The sequence below is a fragment of the Papio anubis genome, chromosome 1, assembly GCF_008728515.1.
Source record: "Papio anubis isolate 15944 chromosome 1, Panubis1.0, whole genome shotgun sequence".
Lineage (NCBI taxonomy): Eukaryota > Metazoa > Chordata > Mammalia > Primates > Cercopithecidae > Papio > Papio anubis.
The window spans coordinates 123,137,775-123,158,093 of NC_044976.1; the positions used below are offsets into that span (position 1 = coordinate 123,137,775).

General features: G+C 41.3%; 1 protein-coding gene, 1 non-coding gene and 1 pseudogene across 3 annotated transcripts in view; 2 read left to right on the plus strand and 1 right to left on the minus strand.

The window, feature by feature from the left end:
- The window catches only part of LOC101017070, a 42,253-nt gene extending 26,236 nt beyond the window's left edge, over nucleotides 1-16,017 (plus strand). The window contains exons 2-3 of the transcript XR_001893738.3: nucleotides 15,295-15,532; nucleotides 15,786-16,017. This is a non-coding gene — a transcript (uncharacterized LOC101017070). The remainder of the gene's footprint in view (nucleotides 1-15,294; nucleotides 15,533-15,785) is intronic.
- LOC101015991 (late cornified envelope protein 3D) lies at nucleotides 6,011-6,646 on the minus strand. The gene has a single exon (XM_031652822.1). The coding sequence runs from the start codon at nucleotides 6,566-6,568 to the stop codon at nucleotides 6,275-6,277; it is 294 nt and encodes a 97-aa protein (XP_031508682.1). The 5' UTR covers nucleotides 6,569-6,646; the 3' UTR covers nucleotides 6,011-6,274.
- LOC101016357 lies at nucleotides 12,894-13,618 on the plus strand (annotated as a pseudogene). Its single transcript, XR_634961.4, has one exon. The product of XR_634961.4 is annotated as an NADH dehydrogenase [ubiquinone] 1 beta subcomplex subunit 8, mitochondrial pseudogene (transcript).
- Nucleotides 16,018-20,319: the final 4,302 nt, after the last annotated feature.

Consider the following 20,319-nt stretch of genomic DNA (forward strand, 5'->3'; position numbering starts at 1 on the left):
TTCCATGAGAAAATTGCTATAATGTAAGTCACTATGCACAAAGTCTGCAGGTCTTTGTCCATCTACTTTTTTTCTAGCATGTTCCCTTAGGAAAACCAAACACCCAGATGTGGTGTTAGGGTGGTGCCTTGCTGTTGGGGTGGTGACTGAGCTAAGGACACTGGACATTCAGTATGGGCTGTGTGTAAAACAGATGGAAGCGTAAAGTCAGGGGAGGTGAGGGTCCCTGAAAGAGCCCCCGGGTAGGAGAGGAGGGGAGCCAAATGAGTACCCTATTGAAGGGCAAATGTAGGGAAGGAAAGTACAACAGTTGCAGTAATAAGAGTCACAACTGAAACGTTATAAAAAAGCATGACCTTCCATCAAAATCCAGGGAATGTGTGCTCTTTATTTGAAGACCATGAAAACACTGAGGAAGGAGTTGTTCATCTGCTTGGACTCAGTAAGGAAGTTGTGCAAATGTGTATGATAATGGATGGGCTTGATGAAGATGGCTTTGCTGTATGTGTTGCTGCTTATGAGGTTAATGGTAGTGTTGGGTGCAGCTCATGTAATGAAGCTGACCTGATGGTGTCTATGTTTGGGTATGGAGAATTGATGCAAACTGAATGCTATTTCCCTGTTAATTTCATTTTAATTTTAAATGAATTTATCATTCAATTAATCTCTAATATTAAAAAAACGTTTTGCTAGATATTTTTCAAGATAAATCACAGTCAGGACTAAAACCAAACTTTATCCATACTAAAATTATAATTTTCAAAGAAAATTAAATTATGTTCACTATCAGTGGGTGTAATTTTTCTTTTCTTATTCCGCCTAAGAGTTTGCCCCTTTAAGTACATAGTGATGCCTGTAGGAGCATAAATGCACTGGGCTGTAAGGAGGACGGTGGCTCTGAGTGTGGATGGGTAGAGAGTGGGTGCAGATTTTGATATCCTCAGCAGCCTTTTCCTGCCTCCGGCACATGGTCCCTGCCTCTGGCTGGGAGGTGTTTTCAGAATCATCTCCAGAACTACTCCTGAGTGGCCATTTTACTCATATTGTTTAGGGTTTCTTCAGTAGACCCTGGCCTGCAAAAAGGCACTTAAGAAAGATGGACCAAGTACTTTCTCATGTTACCTGGATTGTGAAGCTGAACAAAGCTGGGTGGCCACTTTTGCTTCTTGGGAGTAAAATCACTAGTCTTTGGGATGCCACAATGTGGGGAGTAAGTTCTAAAGTTTCAAAACACCCCAGGACTGTAGTGGGGGCCCTCCTTCTGTCTCATGGAATGCAGTGGATGTCCGCACATGGGCCTCTCCACAGCCCTACCCCTGATGCCTGACTTGGGGAGGCTCCACACTCGTTCCTGATGAGGATGCCCATCAACCTTTCTTCCCCTCCATGAGGAACTCCCACTTTTGGCCCCTCTGTTTGTTATCAGAGCAGGAGCTCTGTAGGTTCGAGGCTGAGCAGGTGTCCTGGGATGACAGACGCTTGACTGGAGGACCACTGCCTTGCCACTTACCCAGAGCGTGAGGTCAGCTCTCTGAGGGTAATCTCTATCAGGAGCATCACCCTTAAATCTCTGGCTTTCTAAGGTCTGGAGAGGTCAGGTGACAGGGGAACCTGGCCTAGCTGGATATATCTGGATAATTTCATGACTTAGTAGTGCCAATGGGAATGATGGGAACAGGTGGTATAGTGGCTCAGGTTTGGCTCTTTGGAGTGCATTTTAATCAGGCCGTGTAAAACACATGTAAATGACAATCTAAATGACAAAAAGATCTTCTTCATTCCCTGCAGAACAGAGTTTCCTTTCAGTTTAGGACCTTCCCATCCCCAAACCATTAGCATGACCATGGCAAGCAGCTGAGACAATCTGGGTTCTCAACATTATCCTTGTGCCCCTATTAGAGACACAGGTACCACAGAGAGATGTGAATCCCTCCCTCCATGTTGTGGTGGTTGGGAGTAAAAGGGGAATGGGAAGAGAACCTTACTAATGGAAAGGATCCAGGAAGCCCCCAAACTGTCCAAATATCTGTTCTTTAAATCTTCTTTAGTTCTACCATCTCTTATTTTTCTTTGTCCTTCCTCCCCTCATCCCTTCCCTTCTTCCTTCCTGCCCTCTTGACCTTCTCTTTCCATTCCTGCCCCCTCCCTCTCTATTCCTTCCCCATTCCTCTTCCCTTTCCCTACCTTTCTTTCCCTCCTGTTATTCCTTCCTTCTTTGCTTTGGAATATGTTGAGCTGAACAGCTATAATCTCTATTACTAGGCCCTCTATATCTTCTTGGGCAGATGCTAAGAGTTTTCTTATGAGGGGAGTCACAGGACTCTTGAAATTCCTGGGACCCAGGTTTCCTGTAGGCCTGTCATTTTAATTTTTTCATTCATTCAGTCATCCATTTATTCAGTTATTCAAATGAGATGTGTTGCACTGATATGGCACACCAGGCATTTTGCTATACACAGGAGAGTTATAAATGAATAAGATTTGTTCTCTGTTCTTGAGTAGCTCACAGTGCAATGGGACAGACAGACAAATAACAAAATAACCATGATCTAGTGTGGCAAGTGCAGGAATACAGGTGTGTGGAATGTCCTTGGGCTCAAGTTCAGACTCTGTGGGTGTCAAACCCCTTTTACTTGGAGTGACTCTGTGGGAGAAAATGTGTCTAGATGTTGCCACATGCTATCATTTGAGGATGAGATCACTGGCCTTTGACAATAGTATTTGTGCAAGTAGCAGGAGCAGAAGTATAAATCCTTGATCTGTCTGTGGGCAGCCAGCCCAGAGGGTGATACCAAGAGGGGCTAATGGAACCTCACCAGTAGGAAGAGATAATGCTAGTGCTAAGGAGAAGGGAGCTGAGGGGGACCCTGGGGTTTCTAAGACAAAGTGGAGTGGGCAGGATAATGGGCTTGTTCAGAGCATTCATTTTGGACTCAGATATTCCTGAGTTTGAATCCTGCTTCCCCAGGTATCAGCCGGTATGGTGATGGGGAGCTATAAAGTGATGAAAGCACAATGGACCAAAGATGTGAAGGGCAAAATCAGAGAAAGAGACAGGAAGTCTATAGAGGTTGTGAGGACATGGTTTACAAATTAAAGTACATCTGAGGGCCATTGTATCAGTATCTTAGTGACTGTGGTATTTACTCTAAGAGCTCCAGAGTAGTTTCTGGGAGGGAGTGATCCACCTTAGCTGGGGTGGCTAAAGGAAATTAGCTGAGTTGTGAATAATACTTCATGGATGTGGTGATGATGAGGCCAACAATGGGGAAACTTGTGAACACTGAATGGGCAGTGACTGAACAGGATTTTGCAAATTGCAATTACACAAACTATGTAGTATGTTTTCCATTGCATTTTACTATAACATTAGAGATGCATTGCCTCTGAAACACCACATTTAAAAATGGGACAAATCTTTTAAATCAAAACACTAATTAAAATGATCACAAAATGTTACTGTCTTTTATAAACGTTGATGAAAATTTTGTGTCTGGTTATCCTGTTACAGGAAGACTTATAAGTGATGAAATCTCCATTAGATGATGAAATAGGTAATATTCATGGGGTGAAAAGAGAACCTGTGAGAAGAGGTTTATTCACTGGGCTGTGGAGAGAGGGAGGGAGATGGGTAAGGGCATGAGGAGAGAGGCCTGCTTGTGCAATAACTTTGTCCCCTTGGTAGTCATGATTTATCCCTCTTCTTTCTTGGCTGTTGTCTTTTGATGTGGGAGCTAGAAAACACTTGATGCCCTTTCCTTTTGTTACCACCAAAGCCACTGTCTCAGAGCCTCAATATTTTGCCTAGGCTGAGTGTCTTCTTTGGGTTTATTAAATAAATAGCAGTGTCCACTCACCTTCAGAGGCTGAGAGGCCAACTGAGGAGAAGGCCACTGTGTTCCACTCTGCGATGCATGCAAAATCGGGAACTGTCTCCTTTGGACCAGTTTTGAATGTGAGTTCCCAAAAGAAGGAACTTTGTCTCTCTGATTCCCTATTGTGTCCCTAGTGCCTACAATCAAGCACATAATCAAGGCTCAGTACAAATGTGTCAAGAGAATAAATGGGTCCAGGGCTCAGGACTTGGTATTGCCCAGATGCAGTTTGGGGCATCTGTTTTTCTCCACTGCTGGAAAATCCCTTACTGGGCTCCATTTTTGAGAGGTCCTTTTATACTTCTTTATAGATTCCCAGGATCTCACTGGTTTGCCAGCAAGTTACTTTGTTGACTCTGCTCAGTTTTCTCTCCACTCAGATTTGATCCAACCATAGCTAGAACCCCGTCATTCTTCAGTGTAGTGGAATAAGGTGCTCTGGGCCTCTAAGCTTGTTCCACAGCCCCTGACTGGTGGCAGGATCTAATTCTCCAGTTATGTCCAGCCTGTGTCATGCTGTTTCCAGGTCTGCACAGAGATGCTGGGTCCGCATGTGGGTATCGCTCACATTCCAAGTGTGAGCTTTGCAGGCTGTTTCAGGCATGGCACACTCTTCCCTGGGTACTGGGCCTTCCACCCCCTTCACTGTCCCTGGGTGAGAGCTCTCCAGTGATTTCAAACCGAACTTAAACCAATGGCCCAAAGATGTGCCTTCTGCTTTAATTTCAACAAATTTCTTTTTTTTTTTTTTTTAAATAACCATTGGTGCATATCTGAATATCTGATATTAAACTTCTCTCAGGGTCTTTTTTATTTCTTATTTTTGCAGATGGAGTCTCACTCTGTCACCCAGGCTGGAGTGTCGTGGCATAATCAGCTCACTGCAACCTCTGACTCCTGGTTCAAGCAATTCTTCTGCCTTAGCCTCCTGAGTAGCTGGGATTACAGGTGTCCGCCACCACGCCCAGCTAATTGTTTGTAATTTTAGTAGAGATGGGGTTTCACCATATTGTCCAGGCTGGTCTTAAACTCCTGACCTCAAGTAACCCACCTACCTCGGCCTCCCAAAATGCTGGGATTACAGGTGTGAGTCACCATGCCGGGCCTCAGGGTCTTTTTGATTCCTAAATTTTAAGAATTAATTTACAGGATTTGACAAAATCCTTTTTTAGTTCCATGGACTCATAAGGTTATCCATGTTTATTTTTAATACCCTCCCCCCACACCTGCTCTACTTAGCCCTCACGTCAACTTCTCTCAATATTTGTAATTTGACCGTAGCTCTATGTGATACTTCTTGGGTTTTCTGGTAGTCAAAGTGAGATGTTACTCTTGGTTCACATGAAAAAAAATTCCTTCAACCCCAGGAGCATCTCAGTCTCACAATTTAGGCCAAAACATGTGACTCCATTGAAGTTGTAACTTCCATGTGGATTGATGTCAAGGTTGTGTAGTTACAAAATTAATAAATGTTTGCTTCTTTGGTATATCTATTCATAATTCCAGCAACACTTCTCATTTTCTTCCTTTTTCTTTTTCCTAAAATTCTCATTTTGCACATTCCAATCATCTCATTGACTAAACTCCCAGCCACATTTCTGCTCCATTATCTCATTAATTTAAGCACCTCTCTCAGCTTTCATCTCTGTCCCTGGATTTTCAGTCACTGAGTTATACTTCTTCCCCAGGCTTACATCTCTTCCCTCCATCTTTTGATTCTGCTTCTCCTCTGCCTATTTTCTGTTTCTTTGCCTCTTGATTTCCTGTTTCTTAGTTAGCACCCCAGAAATGGCTCATCAAAACAAACTAGTGATCTTCTGTCAAACACTGGAAATTCCCGAATTGTATTAATGTCCTCTCAGATTTTACAGGAAAAGTCAATTTTTGCACTGATACCCTCTTTGAGTTTGAGGTTGAGTTTCAGGGCCTCAAACCAACACAACCTGTATCCTTCTCTCCCTCCCACTACAACATGAAACTCTCCCCTTCCCTTCCATCAGTGGAGCAGGGTCAGATCCACTATGTTTTCCTGATGCAGAGCTAAGGTTTGCCTCCTGAGCTGGGTTGTGCTGACCAAGGAGCTGAGAAGAGAGACAGTGAAATGCCCAGTGAGACACCAGTGGTAGTGAGGACAAGAAACTTTATTTTTTGACGAGGTTGGGCACAAGCACTGCCAATCCTTGGCAGGTACAGGGGGAAGGAGACATATGACATCCTGGATTTAAAACAGGAAGTGCCTTCAGGGGAGAGCTCAGATGCCCCACTGGAAAACCCTCAGCTCAGCCTGTGAAAGTCAGAAGAGAGTATCTGGGAAAGCGTGCGTCAGGATGGGGCTGTTCCTGACCCCTTGGGATTCTTGTTTCCTCCAAAGATCGCTTATCTCGGCATCAGGATCTGGATCAGCAGCAGCCCCCAGAACCGTGGCCACAGCCAGAGCCCCCACCTTGCTGACCACTGCCCCTGTCACAGGAGTTGGACCTCTGGCGCCGGCATCGGTGGTGGTGCCTGTGGTGGCTCAGGAAGCAGCCGCTCTCGGAGCTGGGGCCACAGCCCCCGGAGCTTGGAGCACAGCCAGAGGAAGCTGGAGGCAGACACTGTGCTGGGCTCTTTGGGGGGCACTTGGGTGAGGGGCACTTGGGTGAGGGGCACTTGGGTGGAGGTTGGCACTGCTGCTGGTTCTGCTGGCAGGACATCTTGTCAGGAGTTGAGTTGTCCTGGACGAAACAAAGCCACTTGTTAGTTTAAAATCTACAGTCCAATGTCTCTAAGACCAGCTGCCTCCTGAGGCAAGAGCTGCAGGAGCGTGAGGCTGATGTGGAGTTGGTGGGACATGCCAGATACTTCTCACATTGCTCTCCACCCTGGACAGATTGCTGTCAGTCTAAGTGGGCATGTGTATTTCTGTTTCTCCAAAGAACCCCTAGGGGATGCACCCTTTTGGGAAAAAGAATTCTATAGAATGGATGTTACAGGAAATGTGCCTGCGTGAGTAGAAAGAGGATGGGAGGGAATCGTGAGCTCTGTGGCCTTTGCAGGTCATGGAATTGCTGTCAGCTCCTGCAGAGTCTCCCTCCTGCCCCCCTCCCCCATTGCTGCTCTCTCACAGCCCTGTATCTGGGTCTTTGTTTCAAACCTCTCTGTCTCCTGTTCTAACATCCCATATCAAGCCCTGTCCCCTGCTGAACACTTACCGGGTGCAGAGAAGGCAGGAGAAGTCTGTTCCTGAAGAGACTGCGGATGTGGAGCCCAGGGCAGGAGTGCTTTTATCCTGTGCAGGGTGTGTGATGTACAGGCTGGGCGTGCTGCTGCTTTCACAACCAGGGAGGTGACAGCCAGGCACACCCTTGGGACTATCCATTCATCACCTTCCTGTGCACTCACCAAGATGCCTGACAAGAGGGAACCAGGAAGGTCTGACGCCTGTATACCGTCTTCTCATTAAGGCCTGCTGGAGGTTGCAATCCTACCTTCCTTGAAGCAATTGTTTTTTATCACCACCCATTAGTAGTCACTCCTCATTCCACATGGCATTTTGCATTAGCTTCTTTCACTTAACATATTGTTTAAGATTTATCCATGTTGTAGTATGTATCAGAACTCCATTATTCTTCATGGTTGAGTAATATTTCACTTTATGAACTTAGCACGTTTTATTTAACCATTCATCAAGTGATGGACATTTGAGTTAGCTCCAATTCTTGGTTATTGTGAATAATGCAGCTATGAACTTAATCTTTATTATTTCCTTCCTCCTGCTTTATGTTTAGTTTCTTCTTTTTTTCAGTGTTCTAAGGCAGAAGGTTAGGTAATTGATTTGAGATTTTTCTTCTTCCTTAATGTAGGCATTTGCAGCCATATATTTCTCTCTAAGCATTTCCTTTGCTGTATCCCATAATTTTTGGTAAGTTGTATTTTTATTTTCATTCATCTCAAAGTATTTTCTTATTTTCCTTGTGATTTCTTTCTGAACTCATTGGTTGCTTAAGACATTTCTGAATTTTCTAGTTTTCCTTCTGTTACTGATTTCTAGTTTCATTCTACTGTGGTTAGGGATGATACTTTGTCAGTGTTTTAAAATTTAATGACACTACTTTTATGACCCAACAAATGGTCTACCCTGCAGAATGTTCCATGTGCAATTGAGAAAAATATGTGTTCTGCTATTGTGGTTGGAGTGTTCAACAAGATGTCTGTTAGATCTAATTGGTTTATAGTGTTGTTAAAGTCTTCAGTTTCTTTGTTGATTTTCTTCCTGGTTGTTCTTCCATTAATGAAAGTGGAGTATGAAAGCTTCAACTATTATTGTTAAATTGTTTATGAGTTTTCTGTTTCTCCCTTCAATTTTGTTAGTTTTTGCTACATGTAATTTGGGACTCCATTGTTAGGTGCATATGTATGTATAATAATTATTTCTTTAATAGATATAGATCCTTTTATCATTATAAAATGTCCTTTTTGCCTCTGCTATTAATTTCGTCTTAAAGTCTATTTTGTCCAGTATTAGTATAGCCACTCCGGATCTCTTGATTACCATTGCATGGTGTATGTTTTTCTACCTTTTATTTGAATCTATTTTGTCTTTGAGTCTAAAATCTGTGTCTTATAGACAGCATATAGTTAGTTCATGCTATTTTATCCACTTTGCCAGTCTTAGCCTTTTGATTGGGGTATTTAATCTATTCACAATTAGTATAATTACTATTAAGGTAGAATTTTTATCTACCATTTACTGTTTATTTTCTATATATTTTATAACTTTCTTTGCCCCTCTTTTTCTTCAGTATGGCTTTGTTTTTTGTTGAACAGGCATTTTGTAGTGTACCCTTTTAATTTCAATGTTATATATTTTAGTATATTTTTTGAGTTATTTTCTTAGTGGTTTCATTGGGAGTTCTTATTAACATCTTAACTTACAGCGATTATAACTCAGATCAATACCAACTTAATTTTGATAGCATGCAAAACTTTGTTGTTGTGTAGGTTTGTTCCCTCCCCCTTCTGTATTCTGTAATTGTCATAAAAATCATATATTTACATTAGAAGGCCATCAATGCAGCTCTATAAGTATTTCTTTATGCAGTTGTCTTTCAAATCAAATTGGAGAAAAAAGACTTAAAAGCACAAAATACATTTATACTATCTTTTATATTTACCAGGTAGTTAACTTTACCAATGCTCTTCATTTCTTCATAAAAATTTCAAATACTGTCTAGTGTTATTTCATTTCAGACTGAATTAATCCTTTTAGTATTTTTTGTACAGCAGGATTTCTGGAAAAAAATTTTCTCAATTTTTGTTTATCTGGGAATGTCTTAATTTTTAGAGAATAGTGTTGCTGGATATAGAACTCTTGGTTTACTTTTTTTTTCTTTAGTACTTTGAATATGTTATCTGACTGGCTTCTGTCCTCCATGGTTTTTGATGAGAAACCAGCTGTTAATGTTATTAACTTTTTTTTTTGTATTTGATGGGTCTTTTTTGCTGTTTTAAAAATTCTCTCTTTGTCTTTTGACATTTGTACTACGATGTGTTTAGGTATGGAGCTCTTTGACTATACTCTGCTAGGAGTTTGTTGATCTTCTTAGATGTGTAGATTAATATTTTTCATTAAATTTGATAAGTAATTAACTGTTATTCCTTTGAATATTCTTTCTGTCTTTTTATTTCTCTCATCTCCTTCTGGGATTCTTATTATAAATATGTTGGTGTGCTTGATGGTTATCCACAGGCCTCTGAGGCTCTGTTAATTTTTATTCAATCTTATTTCTTTCTGTTCCTTAGGTTGGATAATCACAATTGACCTATCTTCTAGATCAATGATTTGTTCTTCTAGTTCAAACCTGCTGTTTAGTCCTTCTAGTCAATTTTAAATTTCAGTTATTGTATTTTTCAAGCCTCAAATTTCTATTTGGTTGTTTTAAGAAATTCTTTTTAATTCTTTATTGTTATTATCTATTTGGCAAGACAATATTCTTATATTTTCTTTTAATTCTTAAGACTTAGTTTATTTTAGTACTTTAAGCACATTTAAAATAGTTGATTTTTTATCTTTGTCTAGTAAGCCCAATGTTTTAACTTCATTAGGGACTGTCTCTCTTGACTACCTCCCTGGACCTTGCCCCTTGTGTAGGCCACATTTTCTTGTTCATTTGTAGCTCCCTCTCTTTTTGTTTTTTTGGTTAATAATTGGACATTTAAAATAATATAAAATCCTGGAAATCAAATTTCCCACCCCTCTCTGGGGTTTGTTGCTGTTTGTTTTCACTGTTCATTTGCTTTGTGACTTTCCTGAACCAATTTTGTAAAATCTGTATTCTTTATTGTGTGTGGTCATTGAACTCTCTACTCAGTTAGCTTAGTAGAGATTTCCTTAAATGCCTTGAGTTAATGTCTTTCAACCTTTGCGGAGATCCTCTCTGTGTATGTTGGGGCATGTTTTTAAGACTTAAGAAGACAGTTTACAAATCTGTCTTAGGTTTCATTTCCTGCTTGTGTGGAACTTCGAGATCAGTCAAAGTTTGAGATATTTGGGTCTTACCAGGTCTTTTCTGCACATGCACACAGCCCTGTAAGTCCACATAGTCTCCTAGATTTCCAGAAATATGTCATAGATTTTTTAAACTCTCTATGAGAATCTCATTCCTCAGATTTTCCATCTAAGTTTTTGGTCAACTTCTGGTTTGCCCAACTGTTATCACCATCACAGGTACCTGTGATGCTAAACATTTTTTACTGATTGTTTTTGGCAAACACCCTGGGGTAAAAGCTGTTTGCAGTGAGAGAGCTCTGAGTCAACTGGAATGAAAACAAACTCTGCCAGTTGGGATTTCTAGGGGAAATGGGAATGGGATCTTCATTATGTGCTTTATAGTCAGATAATGACGTTTCTCTAGGGATGGGGTTTTCGGATAGTGTCAGATATGTTCTGTTACCTCCATGTGCTACTAGGATTTTAGATTTCAAGACTAAGATGGCACTGGGAACAGGGAGATGACAATAGGGCAAGTAAAAATGTCACAAAGCTCACTGCTCTTGCCCATATTCAACTGCTTTTCTTAAGTGAACACTCTAATATTTTTGCAAGCCTTTGGTAAATCTCCAGAGTTTTGCAAACATTGATTTTCACAATTTTTCATTTTCAAGGTGTTTTTAATGGAAGAGCAGATTTTTGGAGATCCTTGCTCAATCATTCCCAACCTTCTCTTCTTAAGTGAAAACATGCGTCCCTAGTTTGTCAACTGGGTCACAAACTTCACATCCAATAAGCATTATTATTTTGAGATATACAGCTCTTCTCATCACCACAGAGATACTTCCATATAATATCCAGGTCATATATGAGAAAGTAAGGTTAAGCTTTTCCTGTTTCATTGAGATTTGACAAAAATAACTACCAAGTTGTATACAATAGGCACAAATAACTCTCCACCTTATAAAGAGGTTGGAAGGAGCCCTGATGCTATCACTCTTCCCTTGTTATAATGATGAGAAGTTTCCAAAATTGGATAGAATGCTGTGGATTTCCCCCTTACATTTCACATGGGGAAGCAACAGGTTATTATTCTCACCCTCCACTAGAGGAAAAGTCATAGGAATTTCAAGGGGACAAATTGTAGAACTTATCAAGCCTAAAAAACAGAAAGACTTAGCTGGGAGCGGTGGCTCATGCCTGTAATCTCCGCACTTTGGGAGGCAAAGGTGGGTGGATCACTTGAGGTCAGGAGTTCAAGACCAGCCTTGCCGATGTGGTGAAACCCCATCTCTACTAAAAATACAAAAATCAGCTGGGTGTGTTGGCTGGTGCCTGTAATCCCAGCTACGCAGGAGGCTGAGGCAGGAGAATCACTTGAACCGGGGAGACGGAGGTTGCAGTGAGCTGAGATTTCACCACTGCACTCCAGCCTGGGTGGCAGAACGAGATTCCATCTCAAAACAAAACAAAACAAAATGATAAAACACACACAAACACACAAACACACACACAGCCCAGGAAGACTGAAATTTCAGGCCTCAGCATTATCAGTGGACTTGCTGAACAGTTCTCTGGCTATTCTGGAGAGTGAAAAATATTTGGAAAGAGAAAAATGGAAAGGAGAATGGGGAAAAGAGAAGCAGCCAGTCCCTTACTGATTGACATGGCCAGAGTTGATGAGTTTCCCTGAGCCAGTGGACAGTTTGGAGGGCAACTAGGCATAGCTGTACTGCCACAGTCCTGTTAGGAATGTGACTAGCAAGGCAAGAGGCCTGTACCAATGGGGCTAAGAGTGTAGGAGAGTGTCAAAAGAGGCCAAGTTTATCACATCAGGTCACTGTGCTAAAGATTCCTTAAAGAAATCAGTCATTTATCTAGTAAGAGAGCCCTCATGGGTCAGCATAGAGAGGATGCAGCCACTGAGAAACACTAGCAGTACCAGCCAAATATGAGATATTTGCTTCATCCCGCTTTTCTCATTCCAGCCTCAAAACAGTGCAGAATAAAGGGAACCCACAGGGGACAGGAGGAGGTGGACAATACGTGATGGAGCTGACCATGTCTCTTTTCTACACACTAGATGCCTGTTTTCCACACAGTCCTTTAAGAGACAGTTGGGCTGTGCTGGGTTGGAGAGGGAAGAGTTAATATTCTTATTCTGAGTTACATACAACTGGACAGGATGGGGTGCTCCCTGAGTACCTGAAAAATGATTGGAAAGCCCTGAAACACACTTGAGATATCATCAAAGTAGAGTCAGTATAACATAGTAGAAGACAGAGACTGGAGGAAAAATAAATCCCTATTTGTATCTGACACTGAGTTCAGACTACTTAATAAACTTGTTCAGAGGCCTTTGGAAGATTTTCCTGCCAAGGATCTCTCTTGGTTCTTCCTCTCTTTCCAATATCAGTCAACAAATAAATGAATACTCAATTTCATGAATTGCATAATATTTTTTAAACTGCATGTAGGAAAACATTCCTTCCTGGAGCTAATCATCACTGTAAAATCAGGGCTTTGTGGCAAAAAATGTGAAAGACTTCAGATGTCAACAATGAAAAGTTTTGTCTCGAACGTGAAGAAGGTGAAGATGGCGGTGGCCAGGGCCGGGGTCCTGGGAGTTCAGTGGCTGCAAAGGGCATCCCGGAACGTGGTGCCGCCGGGCGCACGGACAGCCTCCCGCATGACCAAGGACATGTTCCCAGGGCCCTATCCTAGGACCCCAGAAGAACGGGCCGCCGCCGCCAAGAAGTATAATATGCGTGTGGAAGACTACGAGCCTTACCCGGATGAGGGCATGGGGTATGGCGACTACCTGAAGCTCCCTGACCATTCACAGCATGAGAGGGATCCATGGTATAGCTGGGACCAACCGGACCTGAGGTTGAACTGGGGTGAACCGATGAACTGGCACGTAGACATGTACATCAGGAACCGTGTGGATACATCCCCCACACCTGTTTCTTGGAATGTCATGTGTATGCACCTCTTTGGTTTCCTGGCTTTCATGACATTCATGTTCTGGGTGGGGGACGTGTACCCTTCCTACCAGCCTGTGGGACCAAAGCAGTATCCTTACAATAATCTGTACCTGGAACGAGGCGGCGATCCCTCCAAAGAACCTGAGCCGGTGGTTCACTATGAGATCTGAGGAGGCTTCGTGGGCTTTTGTGTCCTCTTAACTAGGACTCCCTCATTCCTAGAAATTTAATCTTAATGAAATCCCTAATAAAACTCAGTGCTGTGGTAAAAAAAAAAAAAAAAAAAAGAAAGAAAAGTTTTGTCTCCAAACCCTATGTCACCCTCAAACCCTTCAGTTTCTGTAAGCCATCTTGGGTGGTCTGTAACATGATCTTTCTTTACTTTTGAGCTGGGCTCCAATTTTCAGTACAGGTCGTGGTGGGCCTGAAGTGCTGAGGAGTGGGTCAGACCTCCAATCGTCCAGGGGACTTTGAGTTGCTACCAGTGGTGTAGGGAAAGCAGATAAAGATGAAGAAAGTTTTGTTATTTCACAAAGTCACATATAGAAAGCAGGAGATGGGGGTGGGGGAGGTAGGGAGAAGATGGATGCCAGGCGATCAGAGAGGGTGAAATTTCTGGAGAGAAAAGAGATCTGTCTACCTCAGAAGTTCTCAGCTTTGGCTGCACATTGGCATCATCTTGGAGGGTTTTTAAAAAATACAAAACTCTGAGTTTCATCCCTCAAGATGCTGGTTGGCTTGGACTAGGCATCAGGGTTTTAGTATCTCCCAGGTGATTCTGATGCACAGTCAGGTTTGAGAGGATCAGATCACATGAGATGGAAGAGAAAAAATTGGAAGTTGGAGAATGAGATCACCTGTGGGCTTACATACATAAGTACCTGTTGTCCATGGAACAAACAAAAAATTCTTTGGCTACAGTACTAGTCTCTGGCTGGTCAGGAACTGGCTGATTTCTCTAGTCTCAACTTCTACTGTCCTCTTCTACTTCTTTACCTGTCTTTGTCACACCAAGGGGTCTGAGGCTTTTGCCTGGGCCTGAGCTGGGGGCACCTTAGTGACTGATGCTTGGTGCTCAGAGACTCTCTGTCTGAACACCTTGAGGAAAGAGGCAGATGTCTCAGGAAGTTCTAGTTCATAGACTGTCTGGACAGGATCTTGTTACCAGGTTCTATGTTGCTTGCTTATAGGCTGCAGGGTCCTGGTAGTAGGTTGGCGGTGGGGGGTGGGGGTGGCGAGGAAAGACTAAGTTTTTCTAAGAGAAGGATCTGGGATGCCTCAAAACTGTCCAGGTACCTATTTCTTAAGCTTGTTGTTGGTGTGTTTTCTTCTCTTTCTCCCATCCTCTTTTGCTCTCCCCTTCTCTTTCTTTATACATTCCTTCTTTACTTTCTTCTATTCTCTAAAAAAAAAAAAACCCAGATATTACACAGTGGGCATGGTGATAGATATGCAATCCATTGGATGGTGGACACACCTCATAAATAAATGAGATGTGGTTCTCGTTGAGTAGCTCACTGTGTAGCAGGGCAGATGGACAGGTGATCAAATGACTATGACCCAAGATGATGAAAGCTACATAAAATGTGTGTTGAGTCCTGAGGTTTAGGCAAGAGCTTTTGGGTATCAGTCTCCTGTCTCCTCAGTGTGCCCAGAGGTTGTCATTCGGTATCATTTGAGAGTGGTCGAGGTGAGGTCGGCAACCTATAGGAGCTGAAGATGGACATAGACCAGGAACAAAGGGATAAGGAGTCTGACCTCTCCTTGGAGCTTCTGGTCAGGGAGACACAGAGAAACTCATGATACCTAGGAGGTACAGGTGTTCCTGAGGAGAGAAGGGGAATGGATAAAATTTCTGTCTGAGGACAGAATGTGGTGGATAGAAGCGGCCAGAGTAATGGGTTCATTAAGAACATAGGTTGAGGAGTCAGATATTTCTGGCTTTGTTTTCTTATTTCTTCAGGTGATAGTTGTCATAAGGTAAAGGTGTTTGAAGACAGAAAAAACTACAAAGGAATGAAAGCGCAGTGGACCACAGATATTAGAGCTGCAACCAGAGATGGAGATAAGGAACTAACCTACATCTGATGACTGATGTGTCAGTAAGCCACTCACTTTGTAAGTTTCTGAGTTGCAGACATGGGTCAGAGAAGAAGATGATTCACCCAGGCTGGGATAGCCAGGGAGAATTTATCTGAAAGGTAAATTATAATTAATTGAAGGTGAATAATTATAGATACATTTGGTAGTGTTATTATGTATACCTGACGTAATGCAATTGATGTGTGACTAATGCCTGTAAAAATTGCATTTGAATCAGCTCTGTAGAATTTTCCTATTGCATTTTATTATAACAATAAAGATGCATTTTTCTTCTGAAATATAGGCATACTCAAGAATAAGACAAATCTTTTATATCACACGTGTAATTAAAAATGTGTATTTTTTTTTCAGACAAATACACCAATGGTTCAGAATAGAAAGCCAAAAAAATAAGACTACACACCTACAACCATCTGGTATCAACAAAGCTGACAAAAACAAGCAATGGAGAAAAGATTCCTAGTCAATAATTGGTGCTGGGATAAGTGGCTAGCCATATGTAGAAGATTGAAACTAGACTCCTTCCTTACACCATATACAAAAATCAACTTAAGGTGAATCAAAGACTTAAATGTGAAACCTAAAAAATATAAAAACCTTGGAAGACAACCTAGGCAATACCATTCCGGACATAGGAATGGACAAAGATTTTATGACAAAGACACCAAAATCAACTGCAAAAATGGACAAATGGGGTCTAATTAAATTGAAGAGCTTCTGCACAGCAAAATAAACTATCAACACAGTAAGCAGACAACCTACAGGATGGGAGAAAATATTTGCAAACTATGCACCTGACAAAAGCCTAATATCTAGCATCTATAGGGAACTTAAGCAAATCTACAAGAAAAAAAAAACACAATTAAAAAGCAAGCAAAGGACGTGATCAGACACTTTTCAAAAGAAGAGGTGCATGCAGTCAACAAGCATATTTTTTAAAAAGCCCAACATCCCACTGATCATCAGAGAAATTCACATCAAAGCTGCAGTGAGGTCTCATCTCAAACCAGTCAGAATGGCTGTTCTTAAAAAGTCAAAAAATAGCAGGTGTTGGTGAGGTTTCAGAGGAAAAGGAATGCTTATACATTGTTGATGTGAGTGTAAATTAGTTTAACCGCTGTGGAAGACAGTGTGGCTATTCCTAAAAGACCTAAGGACAGAAACGCCATTCAACACAGCAATTCCATTACTGGGTATATACCCAAAATAATATAAATCATTCTATCATAAAGACACATGTACACATATGTTTATTGCAGCACTATTCACAATAGCAAAAACATGGAATCAACCTAAATGCTTATCAAAGATAGACTGGATAAAGAAAATGTGGTACATATACACCATAGAATACTATGCAGCCATAAAAAAGAGTGAGATCATGTCCTTTGCAGGAACATAGATGGAGCTGGAGGCCATTATCTTTAGCAAAGTAAGACAAGAAAAGAAAACCAAATACTGCACATTGTCATTTGTAAGTGGGATGTAAGTAATGAGAACACATGGACACATAGAGAGGACAACAGACGCAGGTACCTACCAGAGGGTGAGGAATAGAAGGAGTGAGAGGACCAGGGAAAATGACTAATGGGTACTAGACTTAATATCTGGGTGACAAAATAATTTGTACAAAAAATGCCCATGACACAAGTTTACCTGTGTAACAAACCTGCACATGTACCCCTGAACTTCAAATAAAAGTTAAATAAAAACACATGGCTTTTGAGAAAACATTATTAGTACAGTAAATGTGTCTGTTTATCCTACTACAGGAAAGCCTATAGTTGTGGCTACCCACTTTGAGATAAGGTCTAACAGGAGGAAAATGAGAGTACCTTCATACTACTGGTGCAAACATTACTTTTTTCACTGGAAAGGGTCTGAGAACATAGGCCTTATAGTGCACTAATATTCTTCCCATCATCACTAGCAACTCATCCCTTATTCTTACTTGATTGCTGCCTGTGGTATAAAAGTAAGATGTTACTACATGAGCTTTTTGCAATGGCAAAGCCAGTATATTTAATCATCAATGTTGTTCTCAGGCTAGTGTCTTTCATTGTGTTTATCAAAGCTACACTGCTGCCTCCTCAATCCAAAGATGTGGGAAACCAACTGGATAGAGGGGTGTTGATACCTTACTTTGCTGTTTTACAAGCAAATCAGAGGACTGTCTTGAATGGACCCACTGGATTGGGAAGTTTCCTGAGAACATCTTATTTGTTCATTTTCTCTAATGTATCTCCAGTACCTGTAGTGGTGTCTGTAGTAAATGTTTAATAAATAGTTTTTAAATGAATTATTAATTATTAACTATTGAATCCTCGGCTGGGTCGAGGTGGTCTTTATTAGTTGACCTATTGGGGTCCACTTCTAGGGGCAGCATCAGGAACTGCTTAACATCTGTCTTTGACTGTCTTGGTATTGCAGGTTCCAACTTCATAAATTGGTCCAACTCCTATTTCTTCTTCCTCCTGAGTGAACTCACAGTGTGTGTAGGAATTGGCGGACACTTTGACATCAAGAGCTTGACCTTGATAGGTGCTTTGAGCCTCCAATCCTCTTTCCATAGACTTTGACAGATGGCAGGCTTTATTTCTTCAAAGGCTGGATCTTTTCTCTTGCAGGTGATACGCAGTTAGGAATTTGTCTCATCAATTCTAGTCCTGCTCCAAACAGTGGTCTTCAGTTTCTGGACTAGTGGAGTGGTTCTGGCTAGATCTGTGGGTTCCCTAGTGTGGGGTCCATGTGGCAAGGCCTCACACACAGGGTAGCAACTCCAACCTCCCAGCCAACCTTATGCATTCTCAATATTTCTGAGACAAATTTGAATCATGACTTGACACTGTTTCTGTCCCATGGTGGAGCGCTACCCAAGAATGTCTCCAGTTTTGAGTAACAAGCAGCTTGTGGTGATGAATCAAACAGGACAGCTGTGGTTCCTATCTTCAGCAACTGTGCTGAGCTGGAGAGTGATCAGAACTGGTTAGAGTATTTCTCACATCAAACTCCTTGAGAGCCCTTTTCTTTACTAAATTCCAGAGATTTTAGAAATCCTGAGTTCTTAGACTTTGCAGTAAAAATAGCCAGTTTGATATTTTCAAAAGAATATTTTTGATTCAATAAACTCCTAATGTGCTATCTATATTTGTTTATTTTTGCTTGTTGTACGCAGCTCTACACAGAGTTCACATTTTCAATTTGTAATTTTCACATCCACATTTTCAATTTGTAATTTAATTCATGTCCTATGATGTTCCTTTGGCTTATTCTTATGGATTTGATGAACTGTTTTCTCTATGATGGTATTTCAACAATTTGGCAGACAGAATGAGACTCATCTCTCTCTCTAAGGAGGTAATTAAACCTAGAGGGCAGTTAAGTATCACACATCCAAAACATGACAGAGACAGATTTTTTAAAAGTTTTATTGAAGTTATGATTCACATAGTTGGGCTCTTAGCTCTGCAAATTTTAAAAAATCAAACAAAAATAAGAACAAAACATGAAGTTAAGTAGGACAAAATAAATGTAAAGTATAAAATACTAATTGTTTCTAAAAATCTCTTGAAAAGTCTCCAGGAAGGTACAAATGGCATCAGCCAGGATCATGGACTTACTGGCTGTGTGGCCTGGCCCTGTTTGTAAAATATGGTTATTAAGAGCACATGGCTTATCAAGTTAGAAAATTAAATGAGTTCATAGTAGTCACTTCGGGTTTTCTAGCACCTAATAAGCAAATAAATTTTTGATCTTACAATTATACTAATTTATAAGCCTAGCAATACTTCTCATTTTCTCTCTTCCTTTTCCTTAATGGTCTCAGTCTACAGCCTCCACATTACTACATTCCCTAAGCTCTCAGCTCCATTTCTCCCCTAACCCAGGACTTCTTAAGCTTTAATTAATTCTACTCCCTCCACCTTCTCTCTCTGGGAATTTAATTGTGTATATGGAGTTATCTGTTTTTCCTGAGACCAGCTTTTACTTTCTTTCTTTCTTTCTTTCTTTCTTTTTTTTTTTTTTTGAGATGGAGTTTCACTCTTGCGGCCCAGGCTGGAGTGCAGTGGCACAACAGGCTCACTGTGACCTCTGCCTCCCAGGTTCAAGCAATTCTCCTGCCTCAGCCTCCTGAGTAACTGGGATTACAGGTATCCGCAACTACGCCGAGCTATTATTATTATTATTATTATTTTTTTTTGTATTTTTAGTAGAGACTAATCATATAACATGTGGTTTCACCATGTTGGTCAAGCAGTCTCAAACTCCTGACCTCAGGTAATCCACCTGCCTCAGCCTCCCAAAATGCTGGGATTACAGATAGCTGAGGCCACTTTTTTCTTTACCCATCTTTTAATTTTAGTCTAAAGGTTTTCAGCCTTGCAATTATTGGCTTTCTGGGTCAGATAATTCTGCACTGTGGGGCTGTCCTATGCTTGGTAGGAGGCTTAGCTGCATCCCTGGCCTCTACCCGCTAGATGCCAGAAATTCTCTAAGTTTTGACAACAAAAAATGTCCCTTGGAGAGTCAAATTTACCCCTTTAGAAGAAATGCTAATTCTGCCTTTTTTTTTTTTTTTTTTGATAATTGCCTGCTACATCTTCACTATTTTGTAATTGGGATGTCAGAAACATCTAGTAGCTCCTTCTAGGACTGGGGAGTCCATTATGAAAGGAACAGTCACATTTCAGTCATTCTTTTCTGACAGAGGCCTCACTACAATCCCTCTCATCACATCCTGTCCCCCATTACCTCACAATCCCAGGACAAAAAGACTCGACAGACTCCAGAATTTTGCAGCCTAGAGCTAGAATTCTGCATCTTCCCTGTGGTAGTGCTGGATGTCAGGGGCAGACAGGAGGGCACACTTCCAGCCCCACATAGG